Source organism: Harpia harpyja, chromosome 10 (assembly GCF_026419915.1).
Source record: "Harpia harpyja isolate bHarHar1 chromosome 10, bHarHar1 primary haplotype, whole genome shotgun sequence".
Lineage (NCBI taxonomy): Eukaryota > Metazoa > Chordata > Aves > Accipitriformes > Accipitridae > Harpia > Harpia harpyja.
In genome coordinates, this window is record NC_068949.1 from 16,572,536 (window position 1) to 16,593,391 (window position 20,856).

Sequence of the window (20,856 nt, forward strand, 5' to 3'; positions counted from 1 at the left end):
ACAAAATTACCTTTTGTTTTTATATATTAAGATATATATACATATGTATAATTACAACTGTTAATCTCCACAGACCAACGATCTCCTTCAAAATGACACTCTCCTCCTGTCAGTATACTGAATTGTGCATGAGCTGCAGACAGAGCCACTCAGGAGGAGCGCCTCCACCAGCAGGAGCCAGGCTCCTACGTTAGAGCTTCTCAGCTTCATAGAAAAAGTCTTTTCAGAAGGACTTGTTAAATCCAGAGAATTAAAACATGGCAGATCATTTCACTATCAAGAAAACTGCAAATTTGTGAGGTAAACCACAAATTAATGCAAATAATTCAGTTGGATGCTTCAAACCTGCTTAATATCTTTTATATGAGTAGTTCTCCTGAGAAACAATATGCACCAGTATAGTTTTTTGCAGGATCAAGACCTAAGTCAATATCATACATTTTGTAAACACTAGCATCTTCTGTAATATAGATGAGCATTAAGGCAAAATTTTGTCTTGTGCTCTCTCTAGGGTAGGACAGTACTGTAAAAAATACACGTTTTACTATACCAGAGGTTTCAAGTCTACCAGTTCATCACTAGAGCTAGCTGGGAAATAGCAGAAAAAGCTTAGTCTTTTTCTTCCAGAAAAGAAATAAGAAAAGACCCTGACCCACTCTCTTTTCTGTGGTGTGATCTATGCATTCATCTGGAAGAGAGGAAAATCAGGTCAAGCAGAACAAGGACTTGAACCTGTGTTTCACCTGTTATGGACAAATATTCTGTTCTCTGCTAATGTGGGGCCTGTTTTCCTGTATCAGACCAGAACCATATCCTTCTGAACCTGAAAAAGCTTTCCCAATAAAAGTACTGTCGAGGCACATAAAAAGCTTCAGTGCTGAAAATGCAACCTTTTTTCAAGAAAAAGTCAGTTTTATTAAAAAAACCCAACCAAACAACAAATCAGGTTAAATTTAGATGCCACCTTTCACAAACAGCCCACACAGATATTTTCTTGTGATAAGCATCAGGTATTAACCTCTTTCTGTATCTTCAGAGATAATTGGAGCCGACTCCTTTGGAAACAAAATGGAATGTGGACATCTGTTCACTGTAAACATGTAAAAAACATTTTGGACACTAAATTGAACTGCAAATTATATTTTTTTATTCCATTATGTGGCAAAAGTAAAAATGATATATAAGGAAGAAAGGGAAGCCTAAATGAGACAGACCAGACAGCACGTGAAAAGCAATTTGTGATCTAGGCATTCATCTGGAAGATGGAAAACAGGTCAAGCAAAGCAAGGAGTCAAACGTTGGTTTCAGAGAGGGAGTGAAGGCCACAGGCAATGTGGGAAGAAATCACAGCAAAAGCACGTGGCTAATATTGAATGGTAACAGAGATTAGCAGAGAGTGAAGAGTCACTAACAGAAACATAATTCAGATGCTGAAGGGGAAAAGCCCCTCGAGTGGGGAAGGAAATAAAGTAGATATGTTGGAATAGAAGGTAAGGAGAAAAAAAAAAAGAAACTAGAGAGTAGGAAATTAATACAAGTGGGCCAAGAAAGAGAGAACTGATATCTTAAAGAGCAGACTGTAGTACACTCAAATCTTTTCCTTTTGATGATGATGACCCAGCTGAGATACTAAAATGGTTGAGGAAGATGGGAGCAAGATCAAAGAGCAGAACTACTTGCAAAAATCAAATGGGCAATGACAGGCAGAGGTTGGATATTCTACTCATTTGTTCAGCGGTTCAGTACTGTTTTCTTCATATGACCATTCAGAGCTAGATTGTCAAACCTGTTACTCAGGCTGTGTACAGAAGTAACAAGAGAAACTTTCTGTCTCCCAGGCCCCTTCTTAACCTGCAACTGATGATGGCAGCAAACAATTGCACTTTTTCTCTACAGCAAGCTGGTACTTGCAGCGAGAGCAAAGAGCCAGGAGCCCTGGGAGCAGGGTGCTCTCTGAAAAGGTTGGAAGTGAATCAAATCCTCCCAATATAGACAATCTCATCAAGAACTGCCTATTACAATCTGGTTTTTGGTTTGCTCCTGGGACAACACTGATCTGGTTTGTCTTTCAAGAAACCACTTCCATGATCAAATTTATCACTGAAGAAAATAAATACATATCCTTATGGTTGGCAATTTCAACCCCCAATGGTCAATACAAAAATCTCTAGCAAAATAGTAGTCATACGTGGAATAAAAGTCACGATAGGACAATGTAACCTTGAAGGATTCATTAATAAAACATTTACCAGTTTCAGTGAGACCAAGATTTTACCATTTGATCTTTTTGATCCAGGGAATAATAGTTTCATAAATTGCTAGGTTTGCACAGTAAAATTTTAACCAGAAACAGCTGTTCCCTGTTGCCAAATACGATTGTTATGGAAGGCCTGAGAAATGAGCCTGAAAATGCATTCAAGAGTCTCAATACTATCCTCCTTCTTAGAAGAAAATAATTATTTTGATGTGGCAATCAAACTCATAGTAATGCTGACCTCTAATGTTTTCAGTAAGATTGCCATTATCCAAGGAAGATATGTATATACACACATTATCCCCAAAGCATCTGGTCTTCACAACAACACAGAGCACTTACTATATTAATATTGAACGATACACTTATTCCAGGTTTTCCATAATAAGCAGAGACTGTTCAAATGAGCTGAATCAACATGGGTAGAAGCTCCGTGTGAAGTGAAAAGTCTAACAACAATAATTGCTTTAATAAGCATCCTTGGAGCAGAGTATGGACTTAATGCAAAGAGTGAAGATCAGTTAAGAGCACAGAGGCTCTTACAAAGTATTAGTTTTGGGAAGATGATCAGTACACTCAGCAGAAATCCTGTCAGAGGAAACTTCAGCTCTCGTGTATGAGCCCCTTAATGTTTTTACTCTCAAGACATTTAGTATGTGTTGGACCGATCTTGAGCTTTGTACCTGTAAGAATCAGTGCAGAATTTGTCTTCCCTGCTCTTTATTACTTACAGTCATTCTGATCTGTCATGTCCGCAGTAGAGTTATATATCAGGCACCCCACAACTTTGTGATTTATCTGCACATGCACTGCTGCATTTTTTACTAGAATCATTTTAACACAGAACCACTCATAGGAGAAGGTGAAACAACCAGTTCAGACTTAGATTTAATACAGACAGATACATTCAAAGGTATAAGATTAGTTGCCAATAAGAGAAATCCATCTCTTTTCTCAATATGTTCTTACTAGCTCCTGCAATAGGCTATGACATCTTTATGAAACCATCTCAACCAATCCTGAGGCATTTAACATCAAAAGTGTGACTAAATCACTGAGATAAAGTGAAATGGTATTGCTAAAGTGAAATGCTATTTGGACAACTGAGTAGCTAATTTACAAAGACAGAACCCCATGAAATGAGTGCTTTTCAGCTAAATCACTGTCATGTTTTGTGCGATTTCCCTACATGTCATCTCACGATGACCCATCTTTGCGTATACGTTTCTCCCTGAGCATGAAGAACTATGGCTGCTGCACTGCTGAATTTTCCTCTTAGAAGGCCTGCAAATGTGATCTGACAAGTCGAATGACTGATTGCACCTTGTCCATACAGGCAAAATGAGAAGTCCTTCTCAAATACAGTGGGAGATTGACACCAACAGTAACATATCGTCACTATGAAGAGTATGCAAGTCAGAAAAGTTAGTTACTCAGACCAACATGCTAAATTAGACGCTTTCAGAGTGTCACAGAACATACACTTCAAGCTATATTTAAACTTACAGTTTTCCAGACACAGGATGGCCAACAGCAGATTTAGGAAATCAGAACGTGTTTGTAAGAGGAGCGGATAGAAGTTGATGTTTCAGAGGCTCATCACTTCAGAAGGTGCTTGTTTAGCGAAAGCGCTGCACCGCCTCTCATTCAGGCACCGAGATGAACCCAGCGCTCGTGGCAGAGCGGGCTCGCCAGTGGGAGAGCACGATTCACAGATCCGTCCATTACATAAGACTGTAACCTCTATTCACAGCCATCTGCTGTGGCTGTTTTGTAACAAGCCGTAGTCGAGTGTTTCTGCCATCATATGGTAAATTTCCTTAAAATACACGTGCAAAAATCACTACACAAAGACCTAGAAATTCTTTAACTAGATGCAAGTCCCAAATTTCACAGATGAATGGTAGTTTGGAGAGGTAGCCTTCAAACTCCTCTGCATGGTGTGGCTGTAATTTCCTTCTTGATTTCTAGCATCTATGGCTTACAGGAAGATACACCGATTAAAACTTTTTGTTGACTGGGATTTGCATTGCTAGATATCTCAATTTTCTGTCTTATTTGGGATTTATACTGAGAACAAATGAAAGGAATTTTCAATTTCATTATTATCCTTCCACATATAGGCAGTTTTTAAAGAAGGAGAAGGAAACGAGTAGCGTTGATGGTTTGTTTGGGGTTTTTTTGCCTGCTGTCACAGATATTGCCTCTACCTGGTTCCAGCTTATCTCCACGAATTCTTATAAAGATGCAGTCTTCACAAGCTGAATTATACAGAAGACCACCTATGGCCTAAAAGTCATGGCAAAACCAGACATACTTCAATACTTTAAAGGAAAAGTCTTGACAATAAAACAATGTTGAGTAACCAAATGACAATACATTCTTGTCTTCCAGAAGAAGAGATGAACAGTGAAGAATAAAGAACCAATGTTTCTTTAAAACTAATAAAAGGATTTTGGTCAAATTCAGACTGAATTTTTCTACTTTTCCAAATTAACTTGTGTGACTTCTTACTTAAATGTTATTTTAGCTAATACTAAATATTGATAGATATGAATTTGGTAAAGGCTGACAATTCACTTAAGACTGATATATGAAATGGAAATCAATTGTAACCCCCCCTTCAATCTTTCCAGAAAGAAAGCTGGGGGGTGGGTGGGGGTGTTGTGCAAACTCATTGCTGGTTGTTTTTCTAAAAGGACTGGGAATTCAGTGAAAGTAGGGAAAAAGAAGCTCTGTTATTGCACAGAAAAGTAATGAAAAGAATTCAAATTTAATGCTGTTTGGAAACAGCGCTCTCACTAGCGGATTTTTTTTGTTGTTTTTACTTGAGAAGAATGATAAAAACTTAGCATCCTAGAATTAATTTAACCTATTCCCCCCTCTACATTAAAAACATGAAGATCACCAATACTCTTGTGATTTTTAAAATTTATTCTGCAGTACCGACAGAAAAGAAGAAAAAAAAAAAAAAATTGCTGAATAACATCTGTCCTGCACATTCTGTACAAGTCACTGTTATCTTACCTACAGAAACAAATATTATATCCAGTTATTTCCTATGCATTTAAATTTTGTTTTTAAGATTGGAAGAAACAATTATATTATCAAAAGTGATAGCAATTGAGCATGATTTTCTTTGCTTGCTGCATTAGTAGCAAATCTGTGATTTCAATTAAACTCTCTTGGGCTTTAACTTTTCAATATGTTCTGACAAGGAACGCATTCACGCTTCCATTTATCACTGGTGAACCATTTTACTAACACTTTGTTAATGTTGCACTTCTGGTTTTGAGCATTTCATTCAAGTTCTGCAGAATAAAGCCTAGGTTCCTATTTTAAAGAAAAAAAAAAAAAAGCCAAAAAAACCCAGAACAAATCAGGAAGATTCCTACTATTCACACAAAGTAAAATTTTTCAGCTTCAGCACAACTCAAATTTGAAAACACGTAATCTTTTACAGTCTGTATCCTGAGGCCTCCACCCACACTTGATCAAAGAGGAGGGAAAACATGTCCCTCATTCCCCCAAGGATATCTTTTCTTTCTTATTTTACCTTGCTGAGGTTTCATATTCCCCAGCCTGTCTCTCATGTGATGCATCTTTTCTTGTCTATAGATAAATTCATTAAAACTTCTGAAGTGACTGCGTTGCTTTTCTCCTTTATTGCTATTTCTATTAAGGCAATTCCTTCCTTCCTTCCTTTCAATCTTTAATGCATCAACACTAATCTAGGTTGATTTGTGATGCATTTGAACTGGAGGAACTCTGTTTATCTATCCTTATAAAGAAACTGTAGTTAACAAAAATGTCATACCCACCTGATGGATGCTAACAGATCTTATACTGACTTGTCATTTTCAGGGACTTCACTTGACCGTTGTCACCACATAGCTCTTAAGATCTAATATTAAAAGGCAATAAAATATCACCTTTTGATTATTTAGTTTTTGTAAAAGCTTAATATCCCAGAGCAACATTAGTAATTTTTATTCTGTGAACACACAGTTGATGTAGCACTCTTCTTTGCAATTAGATTGATAAAACAGCATAAAATGACAATCACTACAAAAGAAACTTGGTCTGCAGCCGTTCCCTACATACACTTTTTTTGCATACAAAACAGTCTTAAACAGATGACATAATTACTGCAGAAGGGCTTAAAAACCTTTTGAGAAAAGTTAAGCCACAAAATTCAGATTTAGATCCAGATTTCAAAAAGTCTATCTGGGGTTAAACAAGCCCCATGTTAAATCTGTTTTAGAAGGACTTACCTTCCACAAAACTCAGATATCCACCTCTGGCTACGCAGTCCTATTTTCCCTAAATTCTCTTCCACTCATAACTGCCCTTACCTACATTCAACTTTCAAAGTCTTTCCAATAGCAAAATCTTATTTTCTCCTATGCCTTCTAGAAATCAAAAAAGGAGGAAAAAACAAATTCAAGAGGAATGCTGACAAATTCAGAAAGGTTAAGTAAAGCTGACAAAAAAATTATTCAGGTTCTAGAAAATCAATCATGCAGTAAGAGACTCAGAAGTTTCATTGATTTTATTTATTCAAATTATTTGAAAATATATTCTATAAATATTTCACAACTGTGATGTGCTTTTTTCTCTATTTAATAACAGTCTCTTTACAGACTACCTTCATGGTGTCCAGTGCAGTTAGCAGAAACTTCAAAGCCAGCTCTGCTTAAGCAGGAGGCTGAACCTCCCGAGTTGTCCAGAGAAGTCCTGACTTCTCTTTCAACGTAAATTATCCTATGATCTTACAAACACAAAAGTGGAGCGGTGGGAGGAGAGAGAAAAAGAAAAAAAAAAGGCAAAAAGCCCAAGATTTTTGTTTCCTTGTTTGGGGGGCTTTTTTTTTGGAGGAGGTGAGTGTGGGTCTTGAGGGTTTGAATACATTTCTGGAAAAACAGTTTTTTCCTTTTTAAACTATCTGGAGTTGTTTTACTTATTTAAAGTCCCAGTCTTCCAGGAGAGGGGTTTTGATCCTTTGCTACATAAAGAGGTAATGTATGAATAAGTAACTGCAGATTCCAGACATGACACTTGCAGGTTTCTCTTTGATGAAATTCCAAAAGAAACATGATGTGTGCCATGCTGTCGCAGGTTAAAGTATTATAAGACCACAGGCTATAGCTAGCTCTATAGGAAAAAGACTTCTGACATTTGAAAAAGCCGGTTTAAAAGACCCAAAGTGTAACATGGTGGAAATCATCAGGAAAAAATATCAATGTAGAAACAAAGCATTTTAACAAAGAATGTAATTGACAAATTTGGGCCGTCCATAGATTTTGTGTGGAAGCCGAAAAGTCTTAAAACTCTCAAAGCACGGATGATAAACAAAACCTGTTTCTAGTGGCTAGTTCATGCTGATTGTAAGGGGTTTACAAATGAAGTATGATCAGCTTACAGAAGGAATTACATGATGGGGTTGACTGCAACAGCAGGAGCATGGCCTAATGACCTATAAGCTTTCCACCATATTTTTCTTCTTTTAGAAAATAATGCATTTATTTTGAAAAAGGATCAGATAACATTCCCAATATTTGATAGGGGATCTCTCTTCACTTAAGCTTCTGAGGTCAAATGGGACAATGTGAATGTTAATATGACAAATATAAAATTAATACTGCACATTATAAAACTGAAATATACTTTTTGTGTAGGAAAGTAGCTTTCAATGCTATGTTAAGAACAAAATAGTTGAAGGCAGAGTTCAACAATTTGGTAAAAAACGGGTAGTGTGACAAACCCATTCTCAATGCCTTGTTCACCACTTTGGAATATCTGCACTGAACAGTCAAAGCTTTAAAGGTTACGCTTTGCCTCAGTATAAAAACTGATCAAGAGAAATATCTGCAGCCTACATAAACTTACCTTTCAAGACTCATTGGGCCAGGCAGGTCTACTCCAGAACACTATAAAGGATAGTACATGAGTACATTTGTACAGTTTATGTTGTATGTAAGTTCCCAATCCTATAGATACACACAGGACTACACATGCCTGAAAAATGACTTGTACATAAAGTTATATTACAGTTGTATTTATAATGTTGAAAATATAAGTGCTCTACCATTGCCATGAACTGTATTTATAGAGAAGTTAGCCCAGATGGAGAAAGCTGAAGCAATGTTTCAAATATACTCCTATCCTTTCCTTCCAGCATGCGACTGCTACTTCTTTTCTCTTCGTCTCATTAGTACTTCCTCCATAGATGAAAAAGAATATGACTGAGAGAGAGTTCATGGACTTGTGCTGCCCAGTATTAGCAGGGCTGACAGACTCCCTCCTCTTGATAGCGACTGTGAGCATGGGTTGCACTGTCATGCAGCATGCAGCCTTTTCCCTTACTGGTGACGTTATTAATTTTGTTAGGTTCCTTGTGGCTCCCATGGTTTAGGAAGGTTTCTCCCATATTTCAAGATTAACAAACTTCTTAAACTACTTGCGTTTGGGTTAGGTTTTTTTGTTGGTGGTTTGTTTTTTGTTTTTTTAAACATCTTTCACTTATAGCCAGAAAACCTGGTTAAGAGTAGAGAAATTAAGGGAAGTGGAAGCTGTTAACATCTATGATGCTTGAAGGTCCAGTAGAAGGGCCTGTGTTTGGGGTGTTTTGACATTGCTTTATGTGTGTCCTACATCTGTTTTCTTATTAATTTGATCCCAACTTTGAGCTGAAGGAAGGTAGTAAGTGGCAGATTCGACTGCAAGAAGCCATGGATGCCAATTCAAGAACTCTGAAACGCCATCAGGTAGTTTCAAGAGGTTTCCCAAAAACAGATTCTTAAATATCTTAACCATTTAGTTTAACTAAACCACATGGACATGATTCAGTATGCATTAATCTATATTAAGTATTACATAACTTGTATTCATATCTGGGATGTAAAGTCAAGACCTGCCTAACATACTGTCCTGGTTTCAGATACACACCTAAAACGAGGTAAGAAGATGGGTTTGGCCTGATACCATTAAAAATACTGCAGAGCCATATCACATTATTTGTCACTATGCAACCTCAGATAACAGCCATACTGTACAAGCTTGGTTTGTTTTTGAGGGGTATTTAAAAAATATACAACATACAAAACCTAAACAAAACCCTTGCACCTGTAAATCACTAACATTTTTAAGACAATACTGTTGCTATTTTCCAAGTGACTGTGATCCAGAATCACCTCCCATTTAATGACATGTGAATGTGCTGAAAATATAACCTGCACTATCACAGGCCAGGTAAGATTAAAAACATACTGCTTCAGTATTTCATGCATGCACACTTCAAATAAGCTAAATATTGTTTTCAGATGCGTCATTAGCAGTTCTGAACACATTTACTACTGAGAACCCTAAGCAATCTCACAAAACTCAAATGAGCTGGACTTGCTTATAAAGCTTGACTGACACCAGCCATTGTTGGCTACGTGCAGTACAGACACAAGAGCACTCATCTGAGTGTTCAACTTTTGGAAATTAAGCCTTTCATTTAAAAAAAATTGCTTCCCTCTGAAGCCACTCCAAATTCACCCTTTAAGTGTCCCTTCAGCAGTTCTCTTCCTAATCCAAACACACATTCAACCACAAAACTAAGTTTTTGCAAAGCAACACCAGAGCCTTTGGAGATGATGATATTGCACTTGACTACTGCGTCAAATACTTTTTACACTCCTCAGGTCTGCAAATAGCAAAGATTTCTGCCACTGAGTGCTGATAATCAGCATGGTATGATTTTTTTCCTCTCCAGAGGGAAGATAAATACATTACTGATTTAACTCCTGAGCAAAATGTTCACCTTGTCACTGTCCAGCTGCAGCAGAAAGTTTCTACTATCTCCCTTTCAGGCTGTGCATGCTTAGAACAAGTGCATATGCACACAAATACACGGAGATACATTATGCTATACCAACACACAGAAATGCACCTGAACAGAATCTTTTCCTCTTTTGAATGCAGATGAGGATTAAATATAAGTTAAATTTCAAAACTGACTGGGAAAGTACGTAACTCACATTAACCTTTTTTCTTTATATTGGAAGAGAGGCCCTTCTTGGGCCATAGGTATGTCCAGTGGATCTATGTCAACATCAAGCCAAGGTCCCTTGCTCTTACATACCCTAAGTAACATAATTTTGAAAGCAACCCTCAATAAAATAAAATAAAATAAAATAAAATAAAATAAAATAAAATAAAATGAAATTGCCTTTGTAGTCAGAAGTTGTAAAATGGTCATTTCAGGGAACCTTAGTTTACTGAGCAGGATCAGGTGGCTGAACAATTTTATGGAAACAATGCAGTTGGAAACAAACCAGGGTAAGTAAGCATCTCCCAAGTAAAGGGAAACAAGTCTGTGCAACCAACACAATGCTGCAAAGAAACAACAACAATACCTTCCACAGTATATAAACACTGTAGGGACTTTGGCCTCGTTAGATGCAGCTGAACTGGGGAGTCTTTTCTGCGTTTGTATTGTATCTATATGAATTTCATCTCTACTCTCGAGAGAGTAAAGCTAGAGTTCCCTGTTAAAACCAAGACAGATAGGTACCACCCTGTCCTGCTGTCAACCGATTTTCCTTTCCCCCACTTTTAGGAAGCAAAGTACCTCTTCCCTTGACATATACACAACTTCTGTGTTTACACATGCACGTACAACTTGGCAGAGGTAAAATCTGCCTATTCGTTACAGGCTCTGCACTTTACCATTACAGGTCAAGCAAAAGGAAAAGCTAAACCAAACACAAAGCAAACTATAATGGGAGCTCTACAACACAGAGAACTACAAAACAACAGGTGTCTTTGGCAACAGGCTTTCACATGGAAAAGCACAAGAAAATAAACAGAAAGCACAAAAAAAGACTAGAAGAACAAGCATTATTCTTCAAAAAGCACAAAACAACCCAAATCAAATTTTAAAGAGCACCCAAAACCAGAAGACTTAATACATTACAGTTTCCAGGTATAAGAACAAAACCAAGAGATTGGATATGACCCTTTGTTGTATGTCACTTCATTCAGAAATTTAAGATGAACAACATTAATTAGTAAATGGATTCACTTCCAAGAAATTCATCTTGGCTAATACATTTGACATAGTTTTGTTAGTAAACAGAGTTTTAAAAATGCAACAGTGGAGTAGGAGAACATATAGACAGATGGTATTCTGGCATATACTGAACAGTGTAATAGAGAGTTACTTTGTCTCCATGTTACTACCTGAGAGCATACCTTTACTCTGCAAATACAGAGCAACTCCACTTGTAGAAGTGAAAAAAAATTGGGTTTTGTGTAAACTGATATCACATATTTCCAAGGAGATTATAATCTCTGCAGTTCCAGGCAATCTGAATTTATCTTCTTTTGAAGGAACCACTTTGCAGCTATACTTGGTTTCCTTTTAGATTCTGCAATTTTATTTGCTCTTGAGTCAAAAGTAGAGAAAAGTGAATATTTTGGCTTTAAGCAGGGACAGTATTATTCCAAATCATAAGGAATCAAGTCCTCTGATGGCCTGCCCTGCTGCAGCAGAACATGTTTTATAAGAGACTGGAAGATGTGGTTTTGTCCTACCAACAAAAGCAACACCATTCTCTACACACAATGGCAGTGGTCCATAATATGCTTTCTGACAATAGGCAAAGGGTCATCTCGCATGGCAAGAATAGCCTCCAGCATGGATTAAAAATATAAGAGAAACATTTGACGTACTTGGATCTGACAAGATTGAGTCGGTTTTCGGCAAAAATTGGTCACAGCGGACTCCTTGGTAGCCCTCTTTGCACCTGAGAAAAAGGGGATAAATGACAAACATACGCATGCGATAATAAAAGGTTAATTTCAAGGTAGCAAAATCAACTGAAATTCTCCCTGCCAATGCTGCAAGGGACTTGCATATTTACAGTTATTTCAACTACTATGGAAGCAAGGTTATTACTGAAACACAATGGAAGCACTTAAAATCATTTGTATTTCAAAAAATTCCCCTCAACCCTTTTCAATTATTTCAGAAACTATGAAAAGAAACATCACTTAAGAACAACCCCTCTTTTAGATATCAATTCAGTGAAGCAATCAAAGAAAGTCCTTTATAAAATAGACATATTTGTAACAAAATATACCCATTAGGTAACACAAAGCTTTATAAAGCTTCTGTACTGTACAAAATACCAGATTAACAATTTATCTTTTGTCGTGGTTTAACCCCAGCCAGCAATTAAACAACACGCAGCCGCTCACTCACTCCCCCGCACCCAGTGGGATGGGGGAGAAAATCGGGAAAAAAAGCAAAACCCGTGGGTTGAGATAAGAACGGTTTAATAGAACAGAAAAGAAGAAACTAATAATGATAATGATAACACTAATAAAATGACAACAGTAATAATGAAAGGATTGCAATGTACGAATGATGCACAGTGCAACTGCTCACCACCCGCCGACCGACACCCAGCCAGTCCCCCGAGCGGCGATTCCCCGCCCCCACTTCCCAGTTCCTATACTGGATGGGATGTCACATGGTATGGAATACACCGTTGGCCAGTCTGGGTCAGGTGCCCTGGCTGTGTCCTGTGCCAACTTCTTGTGCCCCTCCAGCTTTCTTGCTGGCTGGGCATGAGAAGCTGAAAAATCCTTGACTTTAGACTAAACGCTACTGAGCAACAACTGAAAACATCAGTGTTATCAACATTCTTCGCATACTGTACTCAAAACATAGCACTGTACCAGCTACTAGGAAGACAGTTAACTCTATCCCAGCTGAAACCAGGACATCTTTGGCTGTCTGAATAAGTAGGGAACACTTATCGAGCCATTAATTTTAGAACTAGTTTCTACTGCACTTAAAGATAACATGTTTAGGCATGATAGACAATGTCAGGCGTTGTTTGTAAGCGAACAGTCTTAGATGTCTCTGGGATTAGATTTTTAAAGCACATAAAGCAGAATAACCTCCTGCCTTAAAAACCATGAACTGGCTTTGACTGAGAATCTAATACCATTATTTATCTTGAATCCATACCTTGAAGAAATTCCATTTACTGCATTTGGACTTGTTCTCAGAAGTCTCTCTCTCTCTCACTTCATCTAAGTGTATCAGAAGCAGACCTTTAATTATTTATTTGCTAAGCAATTTTTCAGAGAAAAGCAATGGACACTTTAATTATAAATGATAGCAACAGGGACTCCGTATCTCCCAAAGCTCTTGCATATCATATAAACAATATGCTCAGATCAGCTTCACCACCTTCATTAGGATTGACAACTGCAGCTTGAATTATGTGATAATGTCGAGAAGAGAAGTTATCTGCTCCTTCACAATGTTTCTAGTCAGGCTTCCTCTAAAAGTTGCCTTTTAAAATGCTTTTGGGTTAATAAATTAATGCTTCAGTGAGAAGTACGTGTCACCAGCCTTGATTCAGGGATTAGAAAGTACATTTGTGAGTAAATATTTAAATTATAAGAATTGCCATCAAACCCCCAAAAGTAGTAAAAATCTACAGTAAGAAGATGATTTAAAAAAAAAAAAAAAGATATTATATAAAACACTCCCTTTTGGCCTTTTTCCATGAAGGATACTGAGTGCTACTTTGCAGATCAGTTTCTTACCGGTACTTGTTTATCTATAAAATGACTGACTGGGAAAAACTGAATTCATATCCTGTGGTAGTGGTCACAAGTTATCAGTCAAGGAAAAATGTTCTAATTTTTTTTTTTTTTTAAATGCAGAATGTTAAACTAAAATTGTCCACTAGTCAGAAAAACTGAAGAAGTCTCCATACATTCAGACACGGCTGCATGCAATTTTTGCCTCTGATTATGAAATGTCAGAAGTTGCCTCACATCAAACCGAAACTCTTCTTCGCAGTCTTGGGAAGAGTTGGTAGACCTAATTTCAAAGCTTAAGAACAGCCTACAGGGGTTGGGGATATTCTTGTCTTTGCATTAGCATTTTCTATTAACTTTCTGACATACATTTGTACCTGCCTCACTTACTATTACCCTATTACAGACTTAAAACTCCGCTGAACTGTCGGTCTGCAAGTCATACAAGTGTTCATCACATAGCCTAATTCCACAACTGAAAACTTTGATGCTTCATGTGAGGATAAAGAGTCAGAGAATGATAACTCCTGGAAGAGCTGTACTGAGTGCTCATCAGCATGTGTGAAGACCCATCAGCCAGAGGCAGGCAGAGCAATGCTACAAGGACCCTCATGCCAGCGCGAACAGCCCTTCCCTTCTCTGATGGTCATCAGGGCACATATGAGCCAAAAGCTCTGCTGCCTTCCTTTTCTTATCACTCCATTCCTCACATAATGGAACAGAAACCTTAGACTGTCTTCACTTCACAGCTGAGAAACAGCCTGCACCATTTGTTACCCTGTCAGATGGTCCAGGTAATTAATTGTGGTCTAGGTAATGAATTGTTCATGCCAGAATTGAAGGAGAGAAATTTTGCTACTGTTAGCTGCTAGGGTAGATTTGGGGGTATCTATTCCACTCCTACCTACTGTGTCATGGTCCAAATCAAACGTCAGAAAATATTTTTTGTGTCTCGCAAAAATGGCAAAAGGTGCTGTGGATATTTTCACCTTCCATTTAATGTTGTTCGTAAGGGTTACATATTATCAGTTGCAAATACAGCAGATGGTGATAAAGTTGGTGGCCTCAAAAACAATCTGATGGGAGACTCCTGTAACTCGTAAAGTACCACCCCAGTACAAGACTCTAAGCTACATGTGTTTTCATGTCTTTCTTTTCTTGACTTTGTATGAGCAATGGGTTGGAACAGAATATATCACAGAGTCACTTAGATTTACAACTTCTCCCTTTTAAAACTCAGCATCCCTCGTACCCGACTGAATTGCACGCTGCCACAGCTCTGCTGTGCAATCTGGAGATAATGATGGGGACAGATTTCTTCTCTTAAAAATGTATTGGCTATCATATCAAACTATTATTATTATCCTGACTATATCACACATATACTGCTGCTTGTCTCCATCACTGTGAAGCTGGAGCATACAGTAATCAGCTGGCTGACTGACCTGGATGAGTCTAAAGTAACATTTTCACTTACCTGTACATTTTGGTGAACATGTCACAGGAGAATTTCATTTTTATGACTTTTAAAATTTAGTACAGAGGTGGCTGATACGTCAAAGAATAAATATAATTCTTAAATGTAATAACATAATCTTACACCAAGATAACAACTATTATGGCCATACATTGCTGAAAAAGTTAATATAATTCAAAAAAAAAGCAAAGATAAAAACTACGTCTCCTAGTTTCATTAACAAATGATTTTTGAAATCCATAAGACACCAAGTAATAGCAATAACTGCTCTGCTAATATCACACCAACGTTTAAACCTTTTGTAATTAAGTCTTGTGAAACTGAAGTCTTGTAGAATATTCATTTGACAGTTATAATGTTACAAAATGATAAAAGCTGATCATGTTGTGGCATCCTATAATCTTTGCTAAAGCATCTGCCATCCGTCCTAAATGGGCAGATAAGATAATTGTGCCCACAATACCTGACATGCACATGTGCTGCTAACTGGCATCACACATCTAAGATATGCCCCCCCCCCCCTTTTAAAACAACACTATTGTGTCACATACAATAGTTCAGGGAAGTCCAACTGAGGTCGTTCGATATTGCCATATGCAGTGTAAATGATCACATTCATATTTGTGGATGTATTAAAAAACTGTGAGTAATCAGGGAAATCTTGAGAAATGCTTTGATGCAGCCAACTGTTTCAGAAATGATCATTTGATTATATGACAAGCAAATGTTTATTAGATATGCCTTTAAAAAAAAAAAAAAAGTCAAACTAGGGTAAGATATTTCTCATAGTGAAGCGAAAGCTCTGATCTGTATGTGGGACCCCCACAGCAAAGGACGGAGAGGACAGTCTAAGCTCCATTCCAGCACCAGAAATCACTCCCGTGCTGAAGCGCTGCACTGTATGAGCAGGCTCAGGTACATGCTTAAGTGCAGACCATGGTGAAAGGCTCTAATAAATAGTATTAATTACAGCCTCCTTGGAAAGTAAATATGAAAATGGAATTCGCTGGTTTGCATTCAGATTTTCACCAAAATAACTGTATCTGTCTAGGCTCCAGACCAAAAATATCAACAAAAAATGTATGAATGGAATAATTTAAATCCTTCTGATTAAATGTTATGAAAAGAATCACAGGTAAAGCTAATCTGCTGCTGCTAAAATGCTTGCAAACAGTACATCCCTAAATGGTATCTGTTAGATTTAACTAAGATTATTTTATCCTGTGTTTTTACATCTTTCACTGGTAATGTGCTTTCTGTAGGTTGTTTTTTAAGGTCACCAAACTGCACTGTGCATTGCACTTTATGGAGTCACATACAATATCCTTTGTGTGAAAACATACATGCAGAAACACATTTCTCATTCCTGGTGAGAAGTTTCTTTTCTTTCTACTCAAGCATATTTGTGCTTAAGTATTAAAAAGTAAGCAGAGCATGAGCATTTATTCAATCCTTTTGTCCCCATTTTTAATATCAAATAGTATTAATACAGGTATATTCTAGTCAAAGGGATCACAGACATTTTCTGTGGACATTTCTCAGAATTGTTTCCTGTGTATTCAAACCTTATGGAGCCAAGGGAGATTTCAAATAGTTGACTGCATCATGCGTAGGAATAACACAGCGCTCCAACTCCCTAGATTTCAGATGGGACACACTAGCAAAAAGTAAAGTGAATGGGGGCGGGGGGGTGGCTAATTCCATGTTAAGTGAAGCTGAAGAATCAAATATATCTAAAGCCAGCAGGAGAAAAGGAAGATATTACAAAGAACCTACTTAGAAGAGTTAGGGAAGGACGTATAAAGCTTATAGCCAAGAAGCCATTACCATCAGTTTACATTTTCCCCAAATACTTCTGTATAGTGCTCCATACCCCTATTAAACCAAAGTATTCTAATTCTCAAGGGACGGTAATGTACAGAAGGCAGGAGAGAGAGTGGCACCAGCAAACTACAGAGGCTATGAAAGACAGTAATGCTGTGACCCCTCATCTCTTTCCTCTCTTTCCTCTTCCCCTATGATACTGACCATCCATTTGAAATGGGAATAATTCTTTTTCTTCCCTAAGTGTGGTGATCCCATTGCCTTTGACCATGTGAAGAAGTATGCATAAAATAGTTTCTCTGCACAAAGTCCAGAATTTGGCAACCATAAGATATACGAGATCCTCTGAAATGGAAATTTTGAAAAAGGCATTTGGAACCTCAGTGACGGACTATGCCAGAAGACAAAGCTGTAATACTATACATCAGGAAAATAAGCATACCCTGGGCCAAAAGTGATTTGTGACATTTAACGGAAATGTCTTAATAGTGCAGTGCCCCAAAGATGAACTTCTATAAACCTATAATCTGATTCTAGCCTTGTAAACAGGAGTAATCCAATCTGAAAGATGCATTAATAGTACCTACGAAAAATGAAAGTTAATTTTTGCAGTGTATCCAGACCAACACATTTCTTTCCACTTGTAGGAGCTACAAGATAACAATCTCAAAAATGCTATTAGAATGATCCATCTTATAATTTCACTGGATCAGTTACAAATTATTTTCTCATGAGACCATTACAGCCATTGTATTGACGATCAGATGCCAGTAAGAGTATATACTGCATCTCTTATTTATTCTCTAAGAGAGGAATCAGAGATCGTGATAAAGAAATATTCCAATGGTCTATAAATTTTGATCAAGTACTTATTTTCACACACAGAATGCAATATGCTTTATCCTGGGTTGGAGAGCTGGTTATGCAATAAATATACAGTAGCAAGCCATGACATTCTATAGGCCATTGGGTTGTCCCACAATGTAGCCTGAAATATGCCATAAACAATGAAAAATAATTCCTCTGCTCTGCAGGTAAGCTAAATATAGAGTTCAGTACCTGTAACTAGAATGACCTTAACTGGAATAAATAGAAATTTATATTTATTATCGTGATTGTTATTAGGTGAAGATTTTATTCACAAGGGAAGAAAAAAGTAATCTTAACAGTGAAGGTCAGACAGGATGTCTTGTCATTTAACACATGCAGCATGCCACTATAAGCAAAAACCAGGCTTCCTAGATTCAACAGATTATACCACTGAATCACAACTTAGAATATTTCTCCGGAGATACCATGCTCAAAGCCAGACAGAAAATGAACCCTTCATAAAAATCAATAGTTTGCTGGTCAGGCACTAACCTGAGAAGTAAAAGATTCACATTCCAGTTTTGGTGTGAAAATGAAGCATTAAAGACTTGAACCCAGGTTTTCTATATTGCAGAAATGTCCTGATAATTCGATTATCTATTCTAGGAAGCACTGCTCTTGTATTGTTCTTGAAAAAAAAAAAAAAGATCAGAGATATTCCATTTCATCTTGAAACAGGTCGGGGCGGGGGGGGGGGGAGACAATGAAAAAAAAGTTTCCAACATGGCTCTAACCATGCATAAACGAGTAAAACAGTCATGTGTTGAACCTTGGACAGAGTTACTGCTGTTATCAGGTAATTGTTTACACCCAACAGAGTTTGTAGTGAAATACAAACCAGAAGTAATATTTTAACAGCAAATCAGCTAATGGTTATTAGAGACTTTTTCAGAAACTGCAGGACTTAGGAGACAAGGTATATACTGAGCAGTGCTGGCAGAGATGACATTTTTCGCTTTGCAAATCTGTTTCTGTAGTTTCACAATGGAAAGACTTTTTCAAGTTGACATGACTTTTCCAATATTGTTTCATAAAAAGATCATGCAACAGTTTATGAGCAAACTGTTAAAGGAAAAGGCTTTTCTTAACTGTGGGAGTGACTGTGGGCATTGGACCATAGGTGCACGCGGTCTGCTGGCAGTAAGCATGTGGGGCAGGGGGCACAGACAGGAAGAGGAGTAGGAGGAAGGGTGACAGTCCCTAATACAAAACCAGTTACAAAAGCCTACCACAGCAACAGGGGAAACTGCCTTCATTAATTCCTCCCTTGATCTATTTAACACTTGTGCTGGTTTTGGCTGGGATAGAGTTGGTTTTCTTCATAGAAGGTAGTACGAGGATATGTTTTGGATTTGTGCTGGAAACTGTTGATAACACAGAGATGTTTTAGTTACTGCTGAGCAGTGCTTACACAGAGCCAAGGCCTTTTCTGCTCCTCACCCCACCCCACCAGCGAGCAGGCTGGGGGGGCACAAGAAGTTGGGAGGGGACACAGCTGGGACAGCTGACCCCAACTGACCAAAGGGATGTTCTATGCCATATGACATCATGCTCAGCATATAAAGCTGGGGGAAGAAGAAGGCGGGGGGGGGGGGGGGGGGGGATGTTCGGAGTGATGGCGTTTGTCTTACCAAATAACTGTTAAGCGTGATGGAGCCCTGCTTTCCTGGAGATGACTGAACACCTGCCTGCCGATAGGAAGTGGTGAATGAATTCCTTGTTTTGCTTTGTTGCGTGCATGGCTTTTGCTTTACTTATTAAACTGTCTTTATCTGAACCCACAAGTTTTCTCACTTTTACTCTTCCAGTTCTCTCCCCTACCCATCCCATGGGGGGTGGGAGTGGGAGCGAGCGAGCTGCTGTGTGGTGCTTAGTTGTCGGCTGGGGTTAAACTATGACAACACTCCAACATGTATAATTGAATAAAGCTCAATCTCTTCCTGAAATGAAACACCAGACTTGGAAGCTAGATGAAAAAAATGCAGTTTTTCCTCAATTGTTTCCATGAGTGATATAGCACATCTACCTCATCGCACTCCAACCTATTACAGAGAATCAGTTTTTAAAATATGCTTCTCACTGGCAGGCTCTATCCTTCTTCCTTGTCCAAAGATGACGAACTGTAGCTATTGTGTAATCAGACTTTTAAAATGCACTGGTGAGATCTTCCATATAGTTTCACTATCTAACACAGCCTTCAGGTCTTGGTTGTGGTAATTTTATTAAAACCCATAATGCAATCATCTAAGTCATGTACGACCACAAAAATCCAGTAGCCTCTACTACTTTATATCACTATAGTAAAGCAATTTCACTAGCCAAACTATCTAGTTACCCAGTAGTTACAGACACCATCAGTAAGCAAAGTAGAAAAAGCAAACATGGATTTTTGACCACCCTTAGTAACCTCAAACAGCCAGAGGCTTTTAGCACCAAGAAGCAAAAATGATAACTTTTGTGCAAAAAAGTGTAAACAGGACCAGTCATTAGAAGGTATGTTTGGATAGGTGGGTCTTTACTTTAAAACCCTGTGGATTTATGACTGCAGCAACATGTGCACCTCTGAGACCAGCAGACTCTTGTGTGCTCCTTGCATAGAGTTCTAACCCCTATGGTCTATGTTATGCACAAAATATAGCCTACTAATTAAAATTAAACTAAAGTGAATACAAACAGATAAAATAAACTAAATTAAATTAAAATGAATGCATGGCATTAGAAAGAACAAAACTGGGAACCCAGTAAGGAGTTAGGTAAAGACACAGTATTTCTTGAACACAAACATGAATCCCTTCAGATGGGAAGGCCAGAACACTTACCC

At 37.9% G+C, this 20,856-nt stretch overlaps 1 protein-coding gene across 1 annotated transcript in view; it reads right to left on the reverse strand.

Annotated features, from left to right (window-relative positions):
* The window catches only part of NRG3 (neuregulin 3), a 436,962-nt gene that overhangs the window by 106,933 nt on the left and 309,173 nt on the right, over nucleotides 1–20,856 (reverse strand). The window contains 1 exon segment of the mRNA XM_052799207.1: nucleotides 11,975–12,048. Within this exon segment, the coding sequence (XP_052655167.1) occupies nucleotides 11,975–12,048 (74 nt within the window).